This window comes from Aplysia californica, unplaced genomic scaffold (genome assembly GCF_000002075.1).
Source record: "Aplysia californica isolate F4 #8 unplaced genomic scaffold, AplCal3.0 scaffold00009, whole genome shotgun sequence".
Lineage (NCBI taxonomy): Eukaryota > Metazoa > Mollusca > Gastropoda > Aplysiida > Aplysiidae > Aplysia > Aplysia californica.
Window position 1 is genome coordinate 243532 of NW_004797279.1, and position 22962 is coordinate 266493.

Consider the following 22962-nt stretch of genomic DNA (forward strand, 5'->3'; position numbering starts at 1 on the left):
GTTCGAATCCTGGTAGCGATTGAAAACAATTTACTTCTCTAAAATGATCTCCTTTCACCTCCTTTCCTGCTCTCTCGCATCTACTACAACTATCCTTGGCTCCTTCTTACTGCTGTCTTTCAGCCACACCCCTGATCTTCTGGTAGGAAAGATCTTCTCCTATCCTTCTCGGACAAGGGCGAAAAGTCTCGGAGGTCCCGTGTGCAAGTTGCGCACGTTAAAGATGCCTTAGTGGTCTAAAATCGACAAGAGTAGGCTTTGGCCGCCACCCGGGCAAAATGTCCTACCAACTGAACAAGTTTAATGTGTCCCGCGCGCTCATATGACCTTATGCGCCGTAAAATATTCACACAAAAAATAATTATACGTATTATTAAACTCGCTCTACTTCGTGTAATGTTAGTACATGGAGTGTCTCTGTAATTTTCAGTGACTGGTAGATCTAATATTCTAATCTAGATCTAGATCTATTGGCAATCCAATAGCTTTATTTATTTATTTACTTATTTATTTATTAATTTCAATTTTTGTTTTAATTTTTTTGGGGGAGGGGGTACTTTTACTAAGAAAATACGATGGCCATGGACCTGTTTAGCAGTAACAAGTAAAACTGAAGACAGGAACGATCGTCAACCTTTTTTTATACTTTTACTTTCGTTTTCTTCGTTCACTGCGAGTTCTTTACCTTGAATTTATATTTTGTTCAAAAGTATGATTTTTTTTCCCCCCCTTCTTCTTCGTCTTCAGAATGGTAACACGTACATGCCGCTTGGCTTTTCTTTTAGCTTGTAAATGCCATTTTCAGATGATAAGTGTGGGAAGCTAAAACTGAATCTTAACCATTTAACAAGAATATCATTATGCAATTATGAATTAAATATTAATACATAATAAACGAGTGTTTTTGTTCCGTAATAAGCAATGTGCTAGGCTATGTTGACGTGGGGAAACCCCCCCTTGAGATGTCAGTTTGCACTCCCTTTACTTCTACTTTTATATCCAGAAAATATATTATTATTTTCTTACACTTGAAGTTCGTGTAGTTTTCTGTCTTCGATATAAATTATAGTGTGATGGAATCTTGAAATACTTGCTCATTTCTGAATAATGACCATATATCAACCCCAAAACTGTGATGATTATATCCTGAGCCATGCTATCAACAAACTTGAAGTTTCCCTGTCCAGCATGGCTCATCTCGTTGTAAATTTGTGTACACACACTCTTTACAGCTCACATTTTGTTGTCCACAATGGAAAGCTTGTCCCTATGTTGTTGCTGTCAGTAGGCTAGGATAAACAGACCCATCCGTTATGTGTGGACCTCCAGATTCTAGTTGAAGGTTTGGAGTTGTATTGTGGACTGAATCTATATTTTTATACCCTTTTTTAGTCCCATTTATTTGATTTGCTGCCACTGATGACAGTCGAGTGACTTGATGAACTTGATTTGAGTGATGATGTGTCTCCACTTGGTGAATGCCTTTTGAACTGTATGTTGGCATATGGCCATCATGGGTAAACAAATAGGCCACCTCTATTCTCACCCCGGGTGAGAATAGCGCAGGCGAGTCTTTTGGCTATTCTCACCCGGTGTGCGTTCACCGATAAGGCTATCGAAGTGGCTAGCCGTACTTAGATCTAGGTTTGGCCCTATCGACTCAAGCCTGTTAAGTACACAGGTCTCATTAGATCTAGATTCTAGATCTATATCTAGATATAGTAATTATTCAGGTTCAAATACATGCAAGTCAGTAAGGCACCTTTTGGTTTTGTCTGAAATACAAAAACTTTAGGGAAAGTGGCTATTCTCACCCGCCCAGAAGTTCTTGCAAGATCAACTCCTCCCCTCTTCTCTCTCTCTCTCTGTCTCTTTCTGAATACTGTCTATCGGTGTGGACGATCAAATTGACCAAAACAAAGTTAAAAAATGATGTTAAAACACAAAAGTAAATTAATTTGGTTGTCTACAAAGATGCTACGGCTATTTAACTTTTCGAATCGAGCCGAACTACGCGGGTCGCCATTTTGTTTTGCCCGGAAATTCTCGCGCTACTCCTCTCTCTCTCTACTGCCCACAGACAAAATTGTACGCTTTTAGGCTAACAGTAGTAATGGAACATTTATTCACGGCACAGAATTCTACAATTTTTCTGTTATCACTGTAGAATTCTGTGTTAGACGACCAAATTAATTTACTTTTTTGCATTTTAACATCATTTTTTAACTTTGTTTTGGTCAATTTGATCGTCCACACCGATAGACAGTATTCAGAAATAGACAAAAAGAGAGAGAGAGAAGAGGGGAGGAGTAAATCTTGCGAGAACTTCCGGGCAAAACAAAATGGGGACCCGCGTAGTTCGGCTCGATTTTAAAAGTGAAATAGCCATAGCATCTTTGTAGACGATCAAATTAGCTTACTTTTGTGCTGCTATAACGTAATTTTTTCTTTGCTTTTACCCATTTGATCATCCACACCGATAGAAAGTATTCCGAAATTAGGAAAAACAGGTCTTGTTTCACACCGGGTGAGAATAGCCAACGGTGGCAAGTCTCACCCGGGGTGAGAGGTCGATCGTATTTTTATTCTCACCCCGGGTGAGGATAGCCACTTCCAAATAAATAATGAATTGCATAGATCTAGGCCTAGATCTACCTGTACATAGTATGTTGTCCGCCTGGGCAACAAAGAATGAGTTAAGAGACTCCAGATCTAGGCCTGTGGTAGGGTATTTCACATGAGAGTGTACTTAGGTAGGCTTTTTAAACGCCAAGCTGAAACTATAAAAGAGTTCATTCGTTCAGTCAATTTTTTCAATCATTACTTGAAGAATCTAGATTATCTAGTTAGATTTGGCATTTGAATTTTAAAAAACAATCTTTAAATTTAGATTAAATAATTTGCTTCCTGATTGTACCATCTCTTTTTTAAACCTGTGGCTGCATTCAGACTGACTGTGAAACTGTTATAATAATAATTATACAAAGTGTATACAGACCCGGTAACCGGGAACAAAGTCACGAAGTATACAGACCCGGTTGGGGAACTCTTTTGTGATTTCGGAAAGTTTCAGCGCCCAGACCCGGTAGTGTGTGTGTGTGTGTGTGTGTGTGTGAGTGAGAGAAAGAGAGAGAGAGAGAGAGCAGGGGGAAGTGCTAGAAAAATGTATATATATATGACATGCCCCAGTTGGCAGGAGCGAACGAGAGAAAGATAGAGTGGGAAATATGTGGGGAGAAAGAGAGAGAAAGAGAAATAGAGAGGGTGACTGCTCGATTGAAATTAAATTACATTGTTCTTCTTCAAATTGTGATTCCTCCAACTCCAAAACTGAGGAAAAACTATCGTTCCCCGCAATCTTCATTTAGATCTACATCTAGGTTAGCCTCGAAACTAGATTTAAAATGATTTGTCTGTCTGTCTAGATCTAGACCTCGGCCATAGATCTTGAAAAACCTAGGTCTACCCTGAGCCAAGAGGGCGCTGAAACTTTCCGAAATCACAAAAGAATTCCCCTACCGGGTCTGTGTACTTTGTGACTTTGTTCCCGGTTACCAGGTCTGTATACACTCCCCTTAAATTATAAGATCTAGAGTCTATAACGAACTCGGATTCGAAGAAAAGAGACGGATTCCCTACTTTTTCTATACCTTATCAACAATTACAAAGTAACTTTGATTTAACGAACACATGAGCCTAACAATGCATAATAGAATGTATTTAATATATTATTATGAGCAAACTCGGATTCACCAAAGTTACTTTGATTCTACGGGGTGAACTACCCTTGCTGATGTGGCTTCACGCATTTTTCTCCCTCTATGAACCTCATCTACTCTATTCCATTGGACCATTGATTTCACCAGCACTGTTGATCACTACACACACTTCCACTTAGCCTATGCGTACATCAAAATATGTGACTAATCAGAAGCTTTCTTTCACATATAACACATGCGTTGTTGACATGCGCTTAAGACATGATAGAATGTGTCTTAACGTGTTCTGGGGTTTGGAGAGGTTGGATGGGAGGGCAGCACACATGTGGCTGTTAATGCATGTTTGGGGCGATAGGGAGGGGTTCTTAGATGCAAGTGTTCTGCACATGTCACGTAAGCAAAGATCAACCCATTAATTACTGTCATTATATATATCCCTACTCCCCTTCCCATCTTTTACCCCCAGCTACTGAACAATAAAGGCTAGTTTTGACATTGATATCGAAACCTACTTAATTAATGAATCGCGCATTGGTCTGTGAAAACAAATATGTTGCTGTATGGAAGGTCCTTTGCTACAATGCAACTTGTTGCTCACTTTGCTTTAAAAACAAACACTCAGATTCATCGAAATTGAAAGTCAGGCCAGAAGACTTCTCTTTATAATAAGTTTCACTGTACCACAACATACACTGCCTTCGCCTGAGATGATCTCCAGTAATGCATGATGATGATGAAGAAGTGTTTCTCTGTAGTCTGTAGGGTTTTGTTTTATATGGGGGCATCAGTTGTTTTCTCTATCTTGTGAATCTTTTGAGATTCATTGCATAATGTTCTCAGTTGTGTGTCTTTGTGGTTTTAGCTCTATCAATCTTGCCAGCAACTTCATTTCCATGGCATGGAGATTAACACTCCAGTGAAACTTGATCTGGATGTCGGGGGAAATGATCAAATTGTAGGTTTCGTAGACAATAATAATTTCTGTGGATGTAAAGGACATTCAGAGCAGAGTTCAATTAGTTGAAACTGACTACGGGACTAAAACTTTTATTACTGTGATCGTCTTTCTCGTTAGTAAACTATACATGGTGATAAGTTTTTGTTGCAACGTTTAGCTGTTGTTATTGCTGAAAGTGCACGCTTTTTGTATTATTTTTTCTTTCAGAAACTTCAAGAAGATATCAACAAATTGAGTGGATTTTGGATATAGTTTCATTTTTTCTAATAGATCATAAGATAGAGAGGAGGGCAAGACCTTTGTTCATAGAGATCTTCTAAAATCTTTCAGAGTCTGGCTAGTTTATGTTTCATTGCTGCTATTTATATATTTCCGGACACTTGTGACTCTGTGTCTTTGAAATTGTTCATCTTGTATTTTTCTATTTCATCCTTCAGACTGAGAAGAAGTGAAATCATCATCTTTCACCATGGATTTTGTATCTACGTTGTCTGTGTTGGCAACTGTGACATCATTTGCAATTCAGCTCATTGGCATGTGAGTAGTTGTTCTTCCCCTTGTAGAGATAAATTGTGTAGTCTCACGAGACCTCTGACAGAAACACCCTAAGCTGAAAAATGACGATTGGGGATTTGAGCGCATGAAATTTCATTTACAATTTTATTTTTTCTAGGAACCATCGCAAGGTAGTCCTCACAGCATAGGGGGGGGGGGGGGGCTACTTGTTTAGTTTTGGGTTTTTTGTTATATGACTAGAGATGTTTTTTAAAAATTCACATTTGAGTTTAATTTTTTCCTTTTAGAAGCTGTTGGGCTGAAAATATGTCATATTACATTTATGATCCTGAAGATGATTACCATTTCAATTTAAAATTTATGCTTTTTAATCTCAGACGGTAGTGTTGATAAGCCAAGGAAAATTCACAAGTTTAATTAATTTATTTATATATATATATATATATATATATATATATATATATATATATATATACACATATATATACATATATATATCGGACGCATGGACAACACTTGGAAATCAGGTATTAACAATGTACAGTCACACAGCCAGTTATACAAAATACCCCATCTGGTCCCCCAGCCAGGAGAGGGACTGCAATGGACTTCTCGGGCCTGGCACAGTGGCATTATTGCATCAAGTGACGCAAAGTGTTACGTTGAAACATTACAAATCAGATCATGTTCTCTCTTTTCTTTTGTTTTCATCTTAATCTTGGAGAACAGCCTATATATATGGATTGAAAGCTGAGAGGGTTTGTAGTGATAGATCATGTCTCAGTAAGTAAGGTAGCAGGTACAGTGGAAACCTGATATAACAGGGATGGTGGGACCAGAGGAAAAGTCCTGTTATATCCGATCCTTGTTAAATCAGAAATGCAAGGAAAATAAGCATTTGTGAACTAATCCAGCTGTACTTATTCATGGGTAGTTTCCCTTGCCACAAGTTCTCATGAACTTTCTCCTTGCCTCCTTAAACCTGATCAGAAGAGCTTGGTCCACAACATCTGCATCGGGTAGTCTCATCTTCTTTCGATCCAGAGCACTTTCCATTGGAGCTTGCTTTTTGTCAACAGCCTGGGTTATTTCGTACTTTTTGTCAATTAAAAGGCATTTTCTCTTGCGCTTGACATCGTTGGTGACACATTACGCTTGCATGTTGCTAGGTTTCAGGCTAGATTGAGGTCTGCAGCACACCGCAGCCCTCTCTCGCTTCACACGCTGCGTGTGCTTGCAGTGGCATGTCTTGCCTGCGCTTGCTCCATCGCTGCGTTACTCACTCTCTCTCTCTTTCTCTCTCTCTCTCTCTCTCTCTCTCTCTCTCTCTCTCTCTTTCTCTCTCTCTCTCTCTCTCTCTCTTACTTTTTACACATTGTTAACAAGCCTTTGTCCCTGCTATAACTGGTTGGGCTCTGATGTGGCCTTGTTATTGCCGATTACTTTTAATAGAGACAAAGAGTAAGAAAAAATGCTGATTTCAAAAATCCCTGTTATTACCGGATCCCTGTTATTACCTGGCCTGTTATATATGGTTTCCACTGTATTCAGTTGGTGGTTAGGGTCATTAACAATGATCTCGCTGACCACACTGGTACAAACTCCTTATTGGAAGAGGTAAACAGATGATGATAAAGATGGCTTGGCCATGTTTTCCATGTGAACAAGTCTTAATATCCCCGAATAGCGTGACCTTGGACGCGACGAGGGAAAAGAAAGGAACTTCAAAAGTTCCTACAGCGAAACAGTTGGAGATGATAGAGATTAAAAGACACAAAGATGTGAAAGAATTTAGATGACCTGTCTAGAACAGGTGAAATTGCTGGATACCCTCTCATCTACTGCTACCCATGACTCTTGATGGTGGTACATAATTTATATTTAATTGACTCTTTAAGGAGTGATCTGTGTGAAATAATAATTTTGAGATTTCTTGCTCACTAAATTTGATTTTATGATGTATCAAGGTATAAGGCATGGTCTCATTACAATAGTTTAATTAATTAGGAATATAATATGTTCTAGTATTTTTTTAAAGTGCTATAAATCCATTCATAATGTTTCTTTATGGGAAGTAAAATTGCTGTTTTCATTGACTTCATTTCCTGACAGCTGGCACCTGTATATATTCTTCCTTGCTTTTTATGTTAAGCAGTGTTTTTGCACTACGAAGTTGTCTACTTCCTAGCACAGGTTTTTATGACAAGTTACGTCAGAGAAAAGTGACACTGAGGTCAGATATTTGTATTGAAGGTGAGTGACTTATGGGGTTCACTAGGGTTATGTTGGTTTATTTATTTATTTATTTTTTATTCATTTCAAAACTTTCACAGGGAGATGTCTTTTCGAATAGTTCAAAAAGGAAGCACGGCTGATGTTGCACCCGCACCGTTTATTGCTTTTTTTGTCAGGTAAGCTCCACAGAAGTTCAAGGTTTGAATTTCATGTTGGATCAAGATCTTTTTTTCTTCTTTTTTTTTTTCCTCCTTTTTGTTCCCCACATGGTATATTTCTCCTCAGCCTGGTGAGGCCCACTGAAATTCTATCTTCATTATGACCAACATTTTGTAATTTGGGTACTATGTTTCTACAACAACAGCAAAACGTCAACAAAGTTCACTAATTGAACGAAAAGGGAGGTCCAGAAAATTTCTGCCAGTATTGCAGTCGATGACTGTTTTGTTTTGCAATTTTTATTTTCAAGAGAACACAAACCACAAAAAATTCATTTCATTAGGTACAGTATGAAGAATGATCAAGAAGGCAGACATAAATAACATAAATTATGGATAGGAAGCAAAAATGTACTTGTTACTCCCTCTGCCCACCCACTGTGGTACAGAGAAAGTTGAACAGAAGCCCTAATAAACAGCTACCATAAGCTGACAGGACACCTTTTTTACTTCACAGCAGTTTTTTAAAAAAGAGGGTTTTTTTGTCAGCGTTACCATTTAAATATGGAATGATTCTGAAATTTGAATTCTAATCTATTCAAAAACGAGTCACAGTTTCACTTTGATTTTTTCGCACAATTAGGGTAACTGAAAAGGCTTTGGATTCAGCAAATAAAAAATGTTCCTAGAGTGTGTGCTGTATTGTTACGAAATAGTACCATGACTTTTATCATGGCTTCAATGAAGCTCAAACCCTTCCCACCCCCCGCTACGGTGCTACTGACCGAAGTGTCTTTAGATCATTCCTAAAGGGGGGAGACATTAACATCTCGAGTTCTTATGCACAGTAGAGTTGTAAATTGTATATGGGCTGATTCATCAATGTCATGCTCATAACTGTGCCTGAACTGCAACAGGGAACTGCTGCTTTTTCTTTCCAAATCCTTACTATCGCCATTTTTCCTCTACTTCTTTTGTATGTTTGTCACACTTTTTTGACCCGCTATTTCCGGGGTGCCTTGATAGTTGAAACAGACTTTGTGCTCTTGAAGCTAGAGAGGTGATTAGAGTAAGTCTGATTCCCTATAAGGATTTCTCTGTTGACATCCACCCCTTGGCGCTCATATGGCCTTATGCAGTTGCGAGAGCCGTAAAACCTCTGCTAAAACAAACAAACCAGTTCTATTTTCATTATTTCTTTCTTAAATAATAACTTTGCCCTCTATTTCACTTACATAAAGCAAAGGGGTTGTGAAAATTCAACAATTTTGGGTGTGTTCCTAGACAAAAAGCAAAATTTGATGCACCATTTTCTTTCCCTTAGAGCTGAAAGATTTTTGCTTTTTCATTTCAGTGCATGTGTGTGGCTCAAGTATGGGCTGATGATGGGTATCACAAGCGTCATTTTGACCAGCTGTCTCAGCGCTGTGTTGCAGTTTTTGTACATATGTATTTACTATTTGTACACAAACAAGAAGGTATTAAGATTTGCGTATTGTCCAACTCTTTTAGGTTAACACTTATTAATGGTTATATGATGGACACCTCTTGAAATGAAACCCCTGAGACTATGATTATTGTTTATTATATAAACATGGACTGAAGTTATGACTAGAGCATGAATAGAAATGAAAGAAATGTATGGCAGGATCTGAGGCTGTCAGTTACTGTAAGTCGTAAGAGAGTTTAACTGCACAAATTCTGGGATAAACTTCCAAGATGACTTGAACATTACGAATATTCCCTCACGCTCATGCCATTCAGATAAGAATGAGAGATGATAAAGGTTCGTTCAAGCTAGACAATGCTTGGTGTGCAAGGATGGGTGCATTACGTCTTGAAGTAACTTGTGTGTGGAACAATTCTTACATTTGTCAATTGTTCAAAGTTAGCTTTAAGGTGTGTTTGATAGTTATGTATCCTCTCCCTGAAGATTCTCATGACTTCTCAGTCACTCTATTTGCTGGCCTGTTCATTTCAATTAATTGTTTTGGTACCCTCCCCCCAGGAGACATACATAATAGCAGCTCATTAAGACTTTTGTTATCATATTCTTTGTCTGTCAACTGCCAAGTATCATCTGTAAGGAATACCCAGCAGAACCAGGTATCAAACTCACAATTTTTTTGTTGCAAATCTGAATGCCTCAGGGCTCAACTAAGACAGCCCTAATATTGGTTGTTTTTTTTTAAAAGATCATGTTATGTTATGCACCTACAGTTTGTTCCAAGTTGTTGTTGTTGTTATCGATCCTGCAACAGCTGGGCCCTCACCCTTCTGTCCAATGCCATGTAGTGATAAGTGCACGTTTGCTGCAGTTGCTGTAATGTTCCAAAGAGTGTGTTGTCAATGTTAGGTCTCGGAGGGAGAAGTGTACCTCTGATGTCATTTAGGGCTGTGTAGTAGAACAGGTGATGATCCTCAGTCTCATATGCATAGTCACACCAAGGACACATTGGAGGAAGTTCTGGTTTTATTCTTTTATATTGGAAACTGAGCTGTATGTGTTCTGTTCGCTGGGGGAAGATGGTGGTCTGTTCCTTTTTCTGTAAGTGGTTGATATTGTGTTTTCGTTTGTTTTGGTCATATTATGTTTGAAAACTGCTCTGCCTGTTTTTCCAAGAATGATCAGGTTCAAATGCAATGAATCATTCACAAAGAGATCCTTGCACAAATGAAAAGATCTGTCAAAATTCTTTTACATGTAAAAGTCTGAATCTTTTCCTTTCCTTTTTTTTTTCAGACTCAGTTCCTAAAAGAAAAAGTATGCCTATTTTTGTGACTTAATTAATCGGGAAGCATATTTTCAACACGTGAATATCACAATGTCAACTCATCAATAATTTGTTTCTTTATTTTCCTTCCCCAGCACTTTTTGCACCGCTTGCTTCTGATTGGTTTATTCATATTGTTTACTCCGCTCATGTATGTGGACTTTTATGAGACGGAAGTGGAGCTAGCCTCAAGACATCTTGGTCTTTACTGCTGCGTGCTCAGTGTTATGTGCTATGCCTCTCCTATGGCTACACTAGTAAGTATTTATGTGAAATTTAGCTCGTCTGCATTGTTTTCACTATGAGTAACAAAATTAAACCTTTGCATGAGGGTCATAACCACTGGTCTCCGTAGACTAAACTTTTACGAAAAGCTGCTCACAACCACAGGTTGCGATATGCATCGGCCTAGTAGAAAGTGATGTATGAAGACAACAAAACGGAACTTTGAGGCATACTGCCTAGTAGTCTAAGCAGAATTGATTCTACTTTCAATTGTGTGTCGCGCTGACTGAAAACAATGCCAATTTAGTTTTTTGGGTGAAATTTTCTCAAGATACCAGTCAGGAAGAAAATCTACGATATATGTCAGATCAGGAGAGTGGTGTTTAGTGTGATCTAGACCTGCCAAATGTGTTTTTAGACTGATTCAAAAGAGTTTGAGAGGTTTTACACAGCTGAAGCTGCTCAGGGAAATAATGTAACTCAAATAGACTTTCAATCAACTTTCCAGCAAGTATATAAACAGCGTACAGTGAGTTCATAGCTGCGTCATCATTTTCCCTAAGAACATCAACAACAGTTGGGATTTTTTTAATGCGACAGGATTTTAAAAAATTCTCCACTTATTCATATACTTCATCCAATTTGCCACACATTTTACTTTTATACTCATATAAAGTTTTGAAGAATAAGAAAGTTATGAAGGAAATAAAAGTTCTCTGTCTGAAATTTCAATTCAGCATTCAGGGGAAATAATGCAATGAAAAATTCAGCAGCCAAAGGGTTAATAAATATTCCAGTCTTGATACCTAACTTTAGAATGGTTCTTTTCTCCCCTGCCCCAAGGGTGTTTCCTCTCCATGACTTGTGCAACCATAGAAGACATGTTGGTTTACCACATGAGTTCTTTAATTATTTCTGCTTCTTCACATTTTCTCTCTTGGGTATTTTCTACATTATAATAGCACTGTGTAAGACAACCACCTGTCTAGTAAAGCCACTTTTCTCCCTGACAAAGGGTGGCTGTCTAAAACTATTTCGATCGCACCTTGAATTCCCCCAGTCATTTTGCTTCTCCCTTGCAGTATAACAAATTTTAATTTTCCTGAGTTAGGTTTGTATAAGCCTCGATATGAATATCATTTCTGTTGATTTGAAAGGGGAGTGTACTTTTATGGCAGAGATTATGTCAGTTTGGCTGATTGTATTTAAAATAATATGTAACTTTTGTTCTCAGTCTGAGGTGCTTCGCCACAAGTCAACAGATTCTATATCATTACCGTTGTGTCTCATCAATTTTGTGTCTGCTGTTGAGTGGACTCTCTATGGATTAGCAATACAAGATAAGTTTGTCACAGTAAGTATCTGCAGAACGTTGTGATTTCTCTCAAAATTTATCAACTGCATCAAAGACAATTTCACGAGCAATCAATTTCTCTTAAAGGACTTCGGGTTTCACACTAAATTGAGAGCTTCTTTTATCTTTCAAGTTAAAGAGATGTCAAGTAAAATGGTGCACAGTGTCGGAGGAAATAAAAGCTAAGTTTTAGTCCTGCTGTCTTTGCTCTTCCAGTGAAGTGAAATCAGCCTCAATGAAGGGTTTGTTGATTGTTCCTTTTATTTTTTTAAATTCTCTCAAAATAAAAATTTCCTTGAAATTGGTCTTGGAAAATATATAATTTGTTGTTTTTGGTCAAACAGTACTCTTAATGTTCATATGCTTGCACTGTCTTTCGTATTTGATATTTATCCAACTCAATGAAAAATTCACAATTCCTGGCTTGCCAACTGCCCTGAATTTCCTGGGACTGTCCAGGATTGGGCAATCAGGACTTTGAGAGCCTTATTACGTACACTACACCAAAACCAGTCCCACTTCTCGATGTTTTGGGGGGTAATTTTGGTCCCAATTTAGGTGCTGAGATTTGTAAGTTACGTAAAAATGTGCCATCATGGTACAAGTTGATATGCTTCAAGAAAAACAAAACATGAAAATGGGGATGTGATATTGATGGTGATGCTGTAATGTTGGAAAAGATGTGCAAATCAATCTTGGTGTCAGCCCACTTCTTTATATTTTATTCATTGTTTCGTAATCTGAACTTATTACACTGGATGTTTCCTTCTTGAAGATTGATGAAAATTGTTATTTTGATTCTTTATTTCAGTTTCCGAACTTTATCGGAGGCGTACTTGGAATTCTTCAACTTTCTTTATTCGTTGTTTATGGTTTCAAGCACAAAAGAGGACGGCCATCTATAGTCAACACTTGAATTCTTACCTCATTTAAGTCATGTTGGATAAAGTGAGTGAGAGTGGATGGTTGGCGGATGCTCTGGTGCGGTTTGCTTCGTCTTTCTTATCAAACATCTATCATCCTTATCTCTCCTCCTCCTTTTTTGTGTTTGTTCCTCTCTTGCAACGTCTCTAATATTCAGCTCTTATATGACCTTATCGTCTAGCAAGTGCAGTAAAATTCTTACTAAAACTAAGATAAAGTGAGGGATTGCGTCTAACAACTCTAGAACTGATCTCAGTCTGTGCATTATCTTTGTGGTTGGTTTTAAAAGTTGAAGAGACTAAAGATTTTTGCACGATCTGTTTCATGCCAGGAGTCTGATGTTTGTTGGTCATTATTTATAAACATTATTTTATTAGAGAGCAAACAGGAGAAAATTGCTGTATTTTGTCAAGTGGAATTAACACTGCTGTAAGCTGACAAAACACCTTTTTTCATTTTCGGCGTCAAATTGTTTAATTTGCTCAATCGAAAGCCTGATCAGTTACCCTACTTATGTGAAAAAAGCAAATTGAAACTGAATAGTTTTTAAACAAATTAGAATTCAAATTTCAGAAGAACGCCTGTTTTTTAATGGTTACACTGACAAAAAAACCCATCTATATCTCAAAACTGCTGTGAATAAAAAATTGTGTTTTGTCAGCTTACTGCAGAACAGTTGAACACCTCTGAAACCAGCAGTGTGTGACTTGTCCTCCTGGACTGGGGTTCTTTTATGAAATTTCATATTTTTTATTTCCGGTTGAAGGGGAAACTTTATATATTCATGACCTCATTGAAACAAATGCAGACAGGTGTAAGTTAAAAAACTCTCTCCTTCTTTTTCGCCTGTTACTCTCTTGTAACACTCTAATATTCGGCACTTATATGATCTTATTGTGTTGCAAGTGCTGTAAAACTCTACTTAAACTAAAACTGAGATAATAACCAAGACAATCCAACACTGTAAGGTTGAGGCCCTTGTCCCAACAATTGCATCTTCCCTTGATACCATGCTGTATAAGAGAACAGAAAATTTTTTAAAAAAGTAAAAATAGAGTGAGTTGCTAGAAACATTTGTATATTGTTTGATGCTTGCAAGTAACTGGATGTTGTTTGTTTGGGGAAAGAGAGGCACATCAACACAACGCCAGTCATTTAGCGTTTGATCAAATCAGACAGAATTAATAGAGGGAAAAAGATATCGTAGGACCTATCAGTGGCACCTTCTAACTGCGGGCAGTAGCTGGAGTTATGCAAATTACAGTATTGAGACATACAGTTCTCCAAAAGGGTCCTGGACAGGTGATAGGCTAGTGCAGATTCAGCTACTAAGGTGTTATGAACTTTTTAAAATGTCACTCTTATCACTGCTTTGCGCACTTTTTCCTGCCATGTGGTTCTTTCTCCTTCCCTCCTTTCCTTCACTGTTTCCTCTGTTTCTGACCTTTTTAATAGGGCTTGGAGAAAGATAGCATCAAACAAGTCTGTATAATATATTATATTTACTTTAACACATTGCTCTACTCCCTATCTATTTAAATATATTATATCTGTCTGTTTGTCTTTCAGTCCATCCATTGATCTCTCTATCAAATGTCTATGAGTGTCCTGTGTCATTTTGTGAACTGATGGAGAAAAAAAATTTGATTAGTTCTCGAATGTTCACGGTCTACTTTGTCCTTAACCTGTTATGATTTTTTTCAACAGACAATGCTCCATATGAAGTCAGCCATAAACCTGAGAGCTGAGTGCTGCCATAAGTGGATTGTCCTCCCATTCTCCACCCCGCCCCCTCCCCCAAGACAACAGATGACATGAGTACTCACTGTACATAATGTTGATGCTGATTTTCTCATTGTTACTATCTCTAAGGGATGTTGTGCATTAGCAATCTGGTTTATGCTACAAACATATTGTTTTATCTCACTTGATGTGATGTTTTTGCCTTGCCTTGTGTATTTGGATATCAAGAGCATTTCAGACCCTTTTGTCTTGCCTAAAGGCAAAAGTTGTGGAGGTTGTTGTCAGATGTTTGTGGAACACATTTTTGTAGTTTTATGTTTATCACTACTGCATATTACTTTGTTTGCTTTGATTCTTTGACCAGAATATAAAATTGTGTGGAGTGGCCTAATGCAGAAACAGTGAAGTCAAATTTACTGCAGGACAAAGGAAAGAATTGCCACGCATTGTGTGTTGTTGTTTTTTTTACTAAATTAAAATAATGATAAAAAGAGGTACTTTGGGAGTAAATCCTGAAAAATGGGGGAAATTGTTTTTTTTTAAATCCCATTATTAGTTCATGTGTTATGGAAAAGAGAATAAGTGATAGTGAATATTTTCAGTTCAGTTGGAATCATTTGTAAATATAATCCCGTAAAGTCAAATTACATTTTGCACTTGTATAAATTTTACTGAAAGCCACTAAACTATTCTCTGTATGTTACCATGAAATGAATGTTCCAATTGTTTTTCCTTGTTACTTTTGATTCTAGCTTTCCTTTGTCAAACTCCTCAAAAGTGTTTCAGCCTTGCAAAGTGAAGTCAGATGTGTCACGGCAGCTACTGTCAGATACCTTCTCATTTGTAAGCCGGTCTGAAGAAATCGGGAATTTGTTGCTATAGTCAGTGTGGTCTGTTCTGTTCAATTTTAAGTTATACATACCCGGGAATTGCCCAACTATTTAAGAAAACAAGTCAGGCTCTGTTTCTTGTAATAACCACTTTAAAATATCTTTTCTCAATATATTTTCCATTTTTGCATTGAGATATTAAAAAACAATATTACAGACGTGCAAGTAGCCCTCAGAAAAATGAAAATCTAAAGGTGTGTAGTGTAATCCGATCTAACTATGGGAGTCTGGTGTTAAGAGAATTTTGACAAATTAAGGCTTCTAAACTGCCATCTAGGCATTTTCAGCTTTGAAATGTAAAATATCAAACCAAAAAGAATATCTGTATTGTCTTTTGAAAACAGATAGTAACTCAGCTGGGTATCACTTACTCAGATATTGAGATCCACGGGCATCAGGATTGTGCTATATGGTGATGGGATTCTACGGTGTTACCCTTTTAGAAGTGGGCAAAAGAGGTACTGCTTTTCTCTTCAGTGTCTGGGGCTGGGGCTTATCAACACTTGCAATCAGTTTCTTCTGGGCAATGTCAGCTTCCCTTTTCTCCACTGCTTCCTGGGACTTAAGGTAGGACTTTTGTATATGATATACCAGTGACTGGATCGTGCCTCCTGTAAAATTCCAGGGTTGTTTTGTTGTGGGCCAGTAGAAAATAATTGGTGGCCGCCTAAACGATAAGTTGATGTTGCCATTTTTGTGGCTATGTCAGTAATAATATTGTTCATCATGCAGAATGATGCTTCCACCTTTGGGCCTGTTAAACCAGCAGGCAGTGACAACTTTCTCTACACTGGAATATTTCTGGAGCTTGAAAGCATGACCACACCAAACATCCAGAGGCATGTTTAAATTCGCCTGTAGCCTGCTTTCTGCCTGTAAGCTCGCGATTTTATCTTTGAAATTCGAGGCATCAATGTTTGAAAAAAAACAATTTCTTTAGTTGAATTCCTGTGTCTGACTGTCTAAAGGCCACTGGGTCCAGGAGATAAAGGACCTCTAGAAGGGGGTTTCGGAGTGGCAGCTTCTGCTGCATACATTGTGCTGTCACAGTGTATGCTTCTTGGAGTCCCCTTTTGAACACAGTGCTTTCCTTCACTGGAAGTATTTCTAGGAATTGCGCACACCCTCCTGTCAACACATGTTGGACTGGGAGCAGCTTGGCCAAGTCCTTGAGGTCTAATAAGCCCAGTGCCTTCCCAGATTCCCTGATGATTTCAGCCCTCACAAATAAAATGTTTGGTAAGTTTCTAAATTCATCCAGAACCGTATCATGAAGTTTATGAACCAAAGGTTCCTTCTGCTCAAAGCATAAAACAAAACGTTTGAACAGGGAAAGAACAGTAATAACTGTGGCTCCATGTAAGTCTGTGTCTCTCCTCCTATCAAAAAGCCTTTTACAAACCTTCTGTTTCCTTGGCTTCCCGTGCTGTGTCATATTTTTAGTCTTCAAACGGCAAAGGATATCATACACTCTCTGACGGCCAGCAGGTGTTACATGATGCGTTGAAAAGATGTCCAGTATTTGCTGCTTGTACAAATCCTTGTCTTAAGCAGACAGCCAAGCATAATTCATGAGGGCAAGGGTGAGGGGGTGTCCGGGTGTTTCAATTCTTGAAAGGGAAGGGTAGCATTTAACAATGCCAGCCAACAATGGCCAACTCGCTCCTTTGGCAGTTGCTCTCGGCAACCTAAAATGCTGCAGAGAGTCAAAAAAATCTTCCCGAATGTCTGCTGGAAAGACAAAAGTCTTTGTGAAAATTGTCCAAAAGAAGAGGAAAATCCTTCTCTGGATCATAGCTGTACCAGAATTTCATGTATGGTGGAACACATCACCATCAATATCCAAAAGGTGAGGGACACTTCACCTCATTCGTGCCTGAAAGCCAGTTTCAGAGCCACACATGTAGGCTGCGGAGTCAGAAAGAATAGAGATGAGGTTCTCCTTAGGTATTTTGTCTTCATTAAAAAGCCTTTCTGAGATGGCTGTATATACTGTAGAGGCATTTACAGTTTGCAGTTCCACTGTGCAGTACAGATGAGTGACACTTCTACCTAAGTCTTTGTCAAGGAAGCAAACTAAGACATTCATCAGACGTTTTTTGTTGTGTTTCCTTGAGGATTCATCCACATTTATAGGGAATGGCACTTCCTGAAGGTTCTTCACCCACCGCTTCTCTTCCAGCTCATGCAGTCCATACTTTAATTTGTGCGTAGCTGTCTGTCACTCTATTGGTAGCTTCTGGAGGGCCTGATAGTCATGTGCCAGATTTTGTAACAATTTGATTAAGTGAGGAGCAATTGCAGGAGGAAGTGAATGCTCCAACAATCACTGACTCAAGTCACAATGAAACACACAAATAGATCTAGATGTAGTCTTGTTCTAATCAAAAAACTTTTCCCTGGCAGAAACAGAAGTCAAACTGAAACAGCACTAGATCTACATTCTGGCTTCTAAATAAAAACAAAAACTTTTCCTGCAGAAAGAAGAGCTCATCTTTGAAAGAGCACTCACAAGGATAGTAACCACGCAAAACAGCACACCAGTGACACGATGATCGACTCATGTGGTTCATTTGTTGCGTACACCTTCGTTTTATAGCCTCAGGGAAATGCAATTTGCCGCCGGAAAAGCGTCGTCTTTTTCTTAGTTTGCATTTCCGTTCTCATATTGCCACAATAATAAATTTCACCTGAAAATTTTTGCCGGCTGGAGACATATAATCAGGCTGGGGCGGAAAAAATTGAGTCAGAGTCAAAATTTCCGGAATTGCGGCAATTGCCGGAACACTTACACGTCTGATTGTTGGTGTAACTTCGAAAGCGTTTTTTCTCAATTCTTACCTTTCCACATTTTTTTACTTCAAAATGCAATATCTAATCTTCTTAAAAAGATAATTGAAAAATTTTAGAGGCATGATTTTCAGGAATATCCCATCTTTCAGAAAGGCACAAAACCTCAAAATATGCCAGGGGCAATATGTTCCTGATTTCTTTAGACCGACTTTCATTTTTCTTCAAACTCGGACTACATTGTGATCCTTGGGAATGTGTTACTGAATAGTAAATAGAACATAATCACATTGTTACCGCAGTTTTCGTTTCTATGAATGAATCATAATGAGTTCTATGTCTTATTTGTTATTCTTTGTCTTTTGCTTCATGTGCTTTCCTGTAAATCAAGTTAAAAGAAGGTCTGGTCTTCAAGTTCGATCCATTTGTAATTCTATTTCCGCTTTGTTATTCTTTATTAAAATCTGAGTTTTGTGATTGGTAAAATCATAAAGTGTATATTAATGTTTCTGTCCCTGTGCTCTTCAAATGAAAAAAAGAATGGGCATTGGTTGATATTAGCAACAGTTTATACATTGGTCAAACTTTCACCATTCTGATATTACCTGAAGATGTAGGGACAATTTTATGGTAAATTTTGTTTGGTTGGTTTGCTATTGTCTGTGATAAGTATTAAAAGAAAGCACAAACCCGTATGTTTACACTCACACACATACACACGTGCGTGCCCATGCTACGCTTGCTCTTCTATTTTGTGTCAAGATAGTTGTTAGCATATTAGTAGCTTTTCTTTTCAAACAAAACTGCTTCAGAATGGTAGTTTTTAATAACTGGTTGGGATTTTTTCGTAGATTAGAATAAATGCTTTTCATAAAATTTGCTTGCAGGAGTAATATGTGTTTGCTTTGTTGTGTAATGGCTCTTTGGCCGAACAGTTGGGTTTTTTAAAAAATTGGACTGCCAAGTTAAAATAACTCACTTTTATTTGGGGGGGGGGGGGGGGCTCGATGTATTTAACAAATAATTGAGAATCATCTAGAGCAATAACATGCATTCCCACAGTGTCCCCCCCCCCCCCCCCCCCCAGACTCTGTGACACATACTATATTGAAAGATTATAGAGGAAAATTGCATTTCATCAGATTCATCTTTATTCTAACCATGAAAACTGAAGTTAAATTTTTTGTTAATGTTGTTTCCAGTGGCAAATGAAAGTGGAGTCTTGTACATCTTAATTCTACGACAAAATAGTCATGGCATAGTGTTACCATTTAGCGACCCCAGTGCTTTCTTGTCGTATCTCCATTTTTAATAACAGTGAAAACAGTTCATAGCAAAGAGTGAGCTTAAGAAGAAGTCACATTTTAACTGTTTTAAAAAAAAAGGTAATACAACAAGAAAGCACTGAGGTCACAATTTGATGGGAGGCTTGTACTTGCCAGAAAGGACCCTGAAAGTTTATTGATCACTCCCTTTCTTTTGTCTACTTTTTCCTCATAAAGTCAACATCTCTCGTACTCTGGTTATGCTCTTCACTTTGAGCACAAAAGACACAAGTTCAGTTCCCTCAAAGAAAATACATTTTAGTGACTATAGCTGTCTTTTGATGAGGGGTATTGTCCCACATTGGAGATGTTGGCCCTGACTGGCAGGATCAAAGCAGCCTGCCTCCAATGTGATCTTCATTATGATATGGATGGCTATGTGGCTATGTAAAACATTCATAATCATTTTCCTCCTAGTATCTGTCCAGTATTTTTGAAATGTTAGAATATGGTAATACTCTTTTATGCACAATTTTCCTTGTGAATTGGATATTCCAACAGTCTTTAAGTTGCAAAAAATACATTTTTTCTACAAGTTCATAAGTCAATTTGTGTGTAAACAGTATGCCTGGAGATCTTTTCTTTCACTAGAATCAGTTAGTCAAATATCGAAAAGTGCTCAAGATATATGCATAGGTGTGCATCATGAGCTGATGTAGCCTGTCATTATTAGTTACAAGGACTCCCTTCCCCCTCAAAGAAAAAACTTTTGTGGACCACTATAAGTATAATTGTAACTCAGATTTTAAGGATGAGTTTTGTGGAAGTGTTTTCTCCTTCAGTTCATAACTGCAGGAAGTTAATTAATCACTGTGTTTCTGATCGAAGGAGTAGCCAGTATGTCAACTCTTTCGCTAATTTGGTTTTGTATACATTTCCACTCCTACTTTAGCTTATTTGTGTTAAAAATGTGGTAAATGTTGTGAGACTAATGATTTTATGTCGATGGTTTTTGTTTCTTTCCTCCTTATGCCAAAATTCTTCTAACAGTAGACTTAACTCATTCGCTACGTATTATTTTCGGCTTGTGGACGAATTTTTTTTCAGGAGAGCGAAAGAGATGATGACTAATGGGCAGTTAAAAGGTCTTTCGGGCCACAAATTCAAATAAATATCAACGTATTACATACCAATATTTTCAGTATAGTTTGTACAATACATCTGTAATGTTTATTTATGTATTTTTCAACTTTGGTTCCTGTAAGAGACGATTATGCAACACAGTTTTGATTTGATGCGGATAAAATTTGAAACTAAAAAAATTATAATCTTTGGTGAAACTCAAAAAATATGTTTGCACCTAGTCAAATGATGCATCAAAATAACCATAAATGAATATAGAACTGGAAAATATTGAAAAGTGTGCAGTTATTTATCTACATTCCATAATATTTGTAAATTTTGAACATAACATCCGATATTGAAAAAAAAAAAAAAAATTTATAATCTTGAAAAATGATCACAAACAGAAAAAAACCCGCTCGTATCTTATATGGAATTATTCAGAATTGCATTTGGAATAAGCCTATGCATGTCTTGAGTGGCACTTTTTGTGTAATTTCATCAAAAAGTAGTGATTTTGGGGAGAAAAAAATATTTTGACTATTTAGATCTAGAACTAGATCTAGCACTCAAAAATATTGATTTTTCAATAACAGTGCATTGGCAATATGAGTCCAATCGTATCGATATTATAAAAAAGAGTCTACACTTCTTTAGAGAGCAACATAATGATAGATTTTGTTGTGTAAAATTACAAAAACTGGTGTCCGGGCTATAATTTTGGCATCGCGTTAAAATAAAGTCGAATTAACTACGAAATCGCGTTTCAAAACTGAATCTAAATTTCCGATTTTCAGTGGAAATGCTTGACCCGGAAGTCAACATTATATTATGACCTTTATTTTAACATGGATATGTGGATTGGAATAGAATCTGAGCTAAAATTGAAGATCGGTTCTCGAGCCGCCGGGGGCGGCTTAGCGTACTGACGGCACTTTAGACGCGCCGCCCCCCACGGCTCGGCGTAGCGAATGAGTTAATGAAACAGGGTATGCACATTTTAGTGAGTTGTTTTTTTTAGATGATTTTTTGCCATAATGTTTCAGTCGTCAGTCTATTTAAATATAGGAAACTTTGATGAAAGATAATTTTATTTCAATGCCAGTACATTCAATCTTCAATTAATTTTGGGGATGGTTTGATCATCTTGGTGCTATGTTTTGGGTCCCATTTGATCCTCTTGCCAAAAAGCTTTTATTGGTTTTGATCATGACGCAATTTTACCAATTATAAACATTTTCCTTTAATGCTTTTGTTGAACGCTTATCTTGTCAAGCTCTGCGAAAGTGCATTATATTTACTCAGTCTACACAATGCTCTGCCGTGTGTGGCCCTGCCAGGGCTGTTGTGCCATATATGCTGCCTCCCGGTGTGGTTACAGCTTGACATCAGTTGTTCCATTTTTGGCCTCAGTATTTGTTCAATTTGATGTTTTGACTTGTATTATTGTTGTTTTCTCCTGTGATGTGGGAGCTCCATGTTATCTCCTGTGGCGAAGGAGTTCCATGTATATCATGAGTCGTGCCTTAAATCTTGACTATGACCCAGAGGGAATTGTCTTTTTTTTCTATTTTTGTCGTGAATAATAGTCTCAGCCTAAATGAATGGTCATTTTAAAGAAGCGCAGACACAAAATTTTAATTTGACCAGAGAGCTACTTTTTTGCCCTTTCTGCTGAATGAAAGTGCTCAGAATTTGTTATCTCTCATATTCATGGTTACATTTAAACAAAGAAAAGACGTGTATGGCTTTTAAGTAGCTGAAAAGGATGATGCTTTAGCTAAGTCATTGAAATGTTTCTGTTGCCATTGAACTTTTTATTTATATATCTTTTTGATTGCTTTCATGGACAAATATATATATATTGAGCTAAAATTATGCACACAGCATTTGCTCTTTTTCATTGGTGCTGCTACCAGAAATAATAATCTGTTACCTTCTCTGCGTTTATAAAAATTTTAAGTGGAAAGCATCATACTGACTCCAGTCATTTAGTGCAGGTATGACAACTTTAAATCTTTCCTTGAGAGACCATTTTCCTTACAGCGACTAGGCTATTTTGACGGCCATTTTTTCATTTCTCACTGTAATATGAAAAAAATATAATCTCTTCTATATTTTTAAAAGAGATTTAGATGTGTTTTACATATATTTAGGGCCCAACTGCCAGGAAATAAACTTCCTATCCGATCAGATAGAGTAAAAATAAAATCTGATCATAAAATAATGGTTTGTGTGAGTCTGAAACTTTGGAGAGGAAGAGATTTTAAGAGTTTGGTGCACAAGCGA

The 22962-nt window shown here is 37.5% G+C and overlaps 1 protein-coding gene across 1 annotated transcript; it reads left to right on the forward strand.

Annotated features, from left to right (window-relative positions):
- Positions 1–1048: 1048 nt before the first annotated feature.
- LOC101862082 (sugar transporter SWEET1) lies at positions 1049–20113 on the forward strand. The gene is made up of 8 exons (XM_013082581.2): positions 1049–1342; positions 5115–5214; positions 7527–7604; positions 8941–9064; positions 10456–10617; positions 11820–11939; positions 12751–12887; positions 14571–20113. Exons 2-7 carry the CDS (start codon positions 5147–5149, stop codon positions 12853–12855), a joined length of 657 nt encoding a protein of 218 aa, XP_012938035.1. The 5' UTR covers positions 1049–1342; positions 5115–5146; the 3' UTR covers positions 12856–12887; positions 14571–20113.
- The last annotated feature ends 2849 nt before the right edge of the window (positions 20114–22962 follow it).

Excerpts from the sequence above, each read along its gene's own strand:
- LOC101862082 (XM_013082581.2), top strand. The coding sequence starts at position 5,147 with ATGGATTTTGTATCTACGTTGTCTGTGTTGGCAACTGTGACATCATTT. Across the intron at positions 7,605-8,940 it reads TTTATTGCTTTTTTTGTCAG|TGCATGTGTGTGGCTCAAGT; the intron begins GTAAGCTCCACA and ends TTTTCATTTCAG. Across the intron at positions 9,065-10,455 it reads ATTTGTACACAAACAAGAAG|CACTTTTTGCACCGCTTGCT; the intron begins GTATTAAGATTT and ends TTCCTTCCCCAG.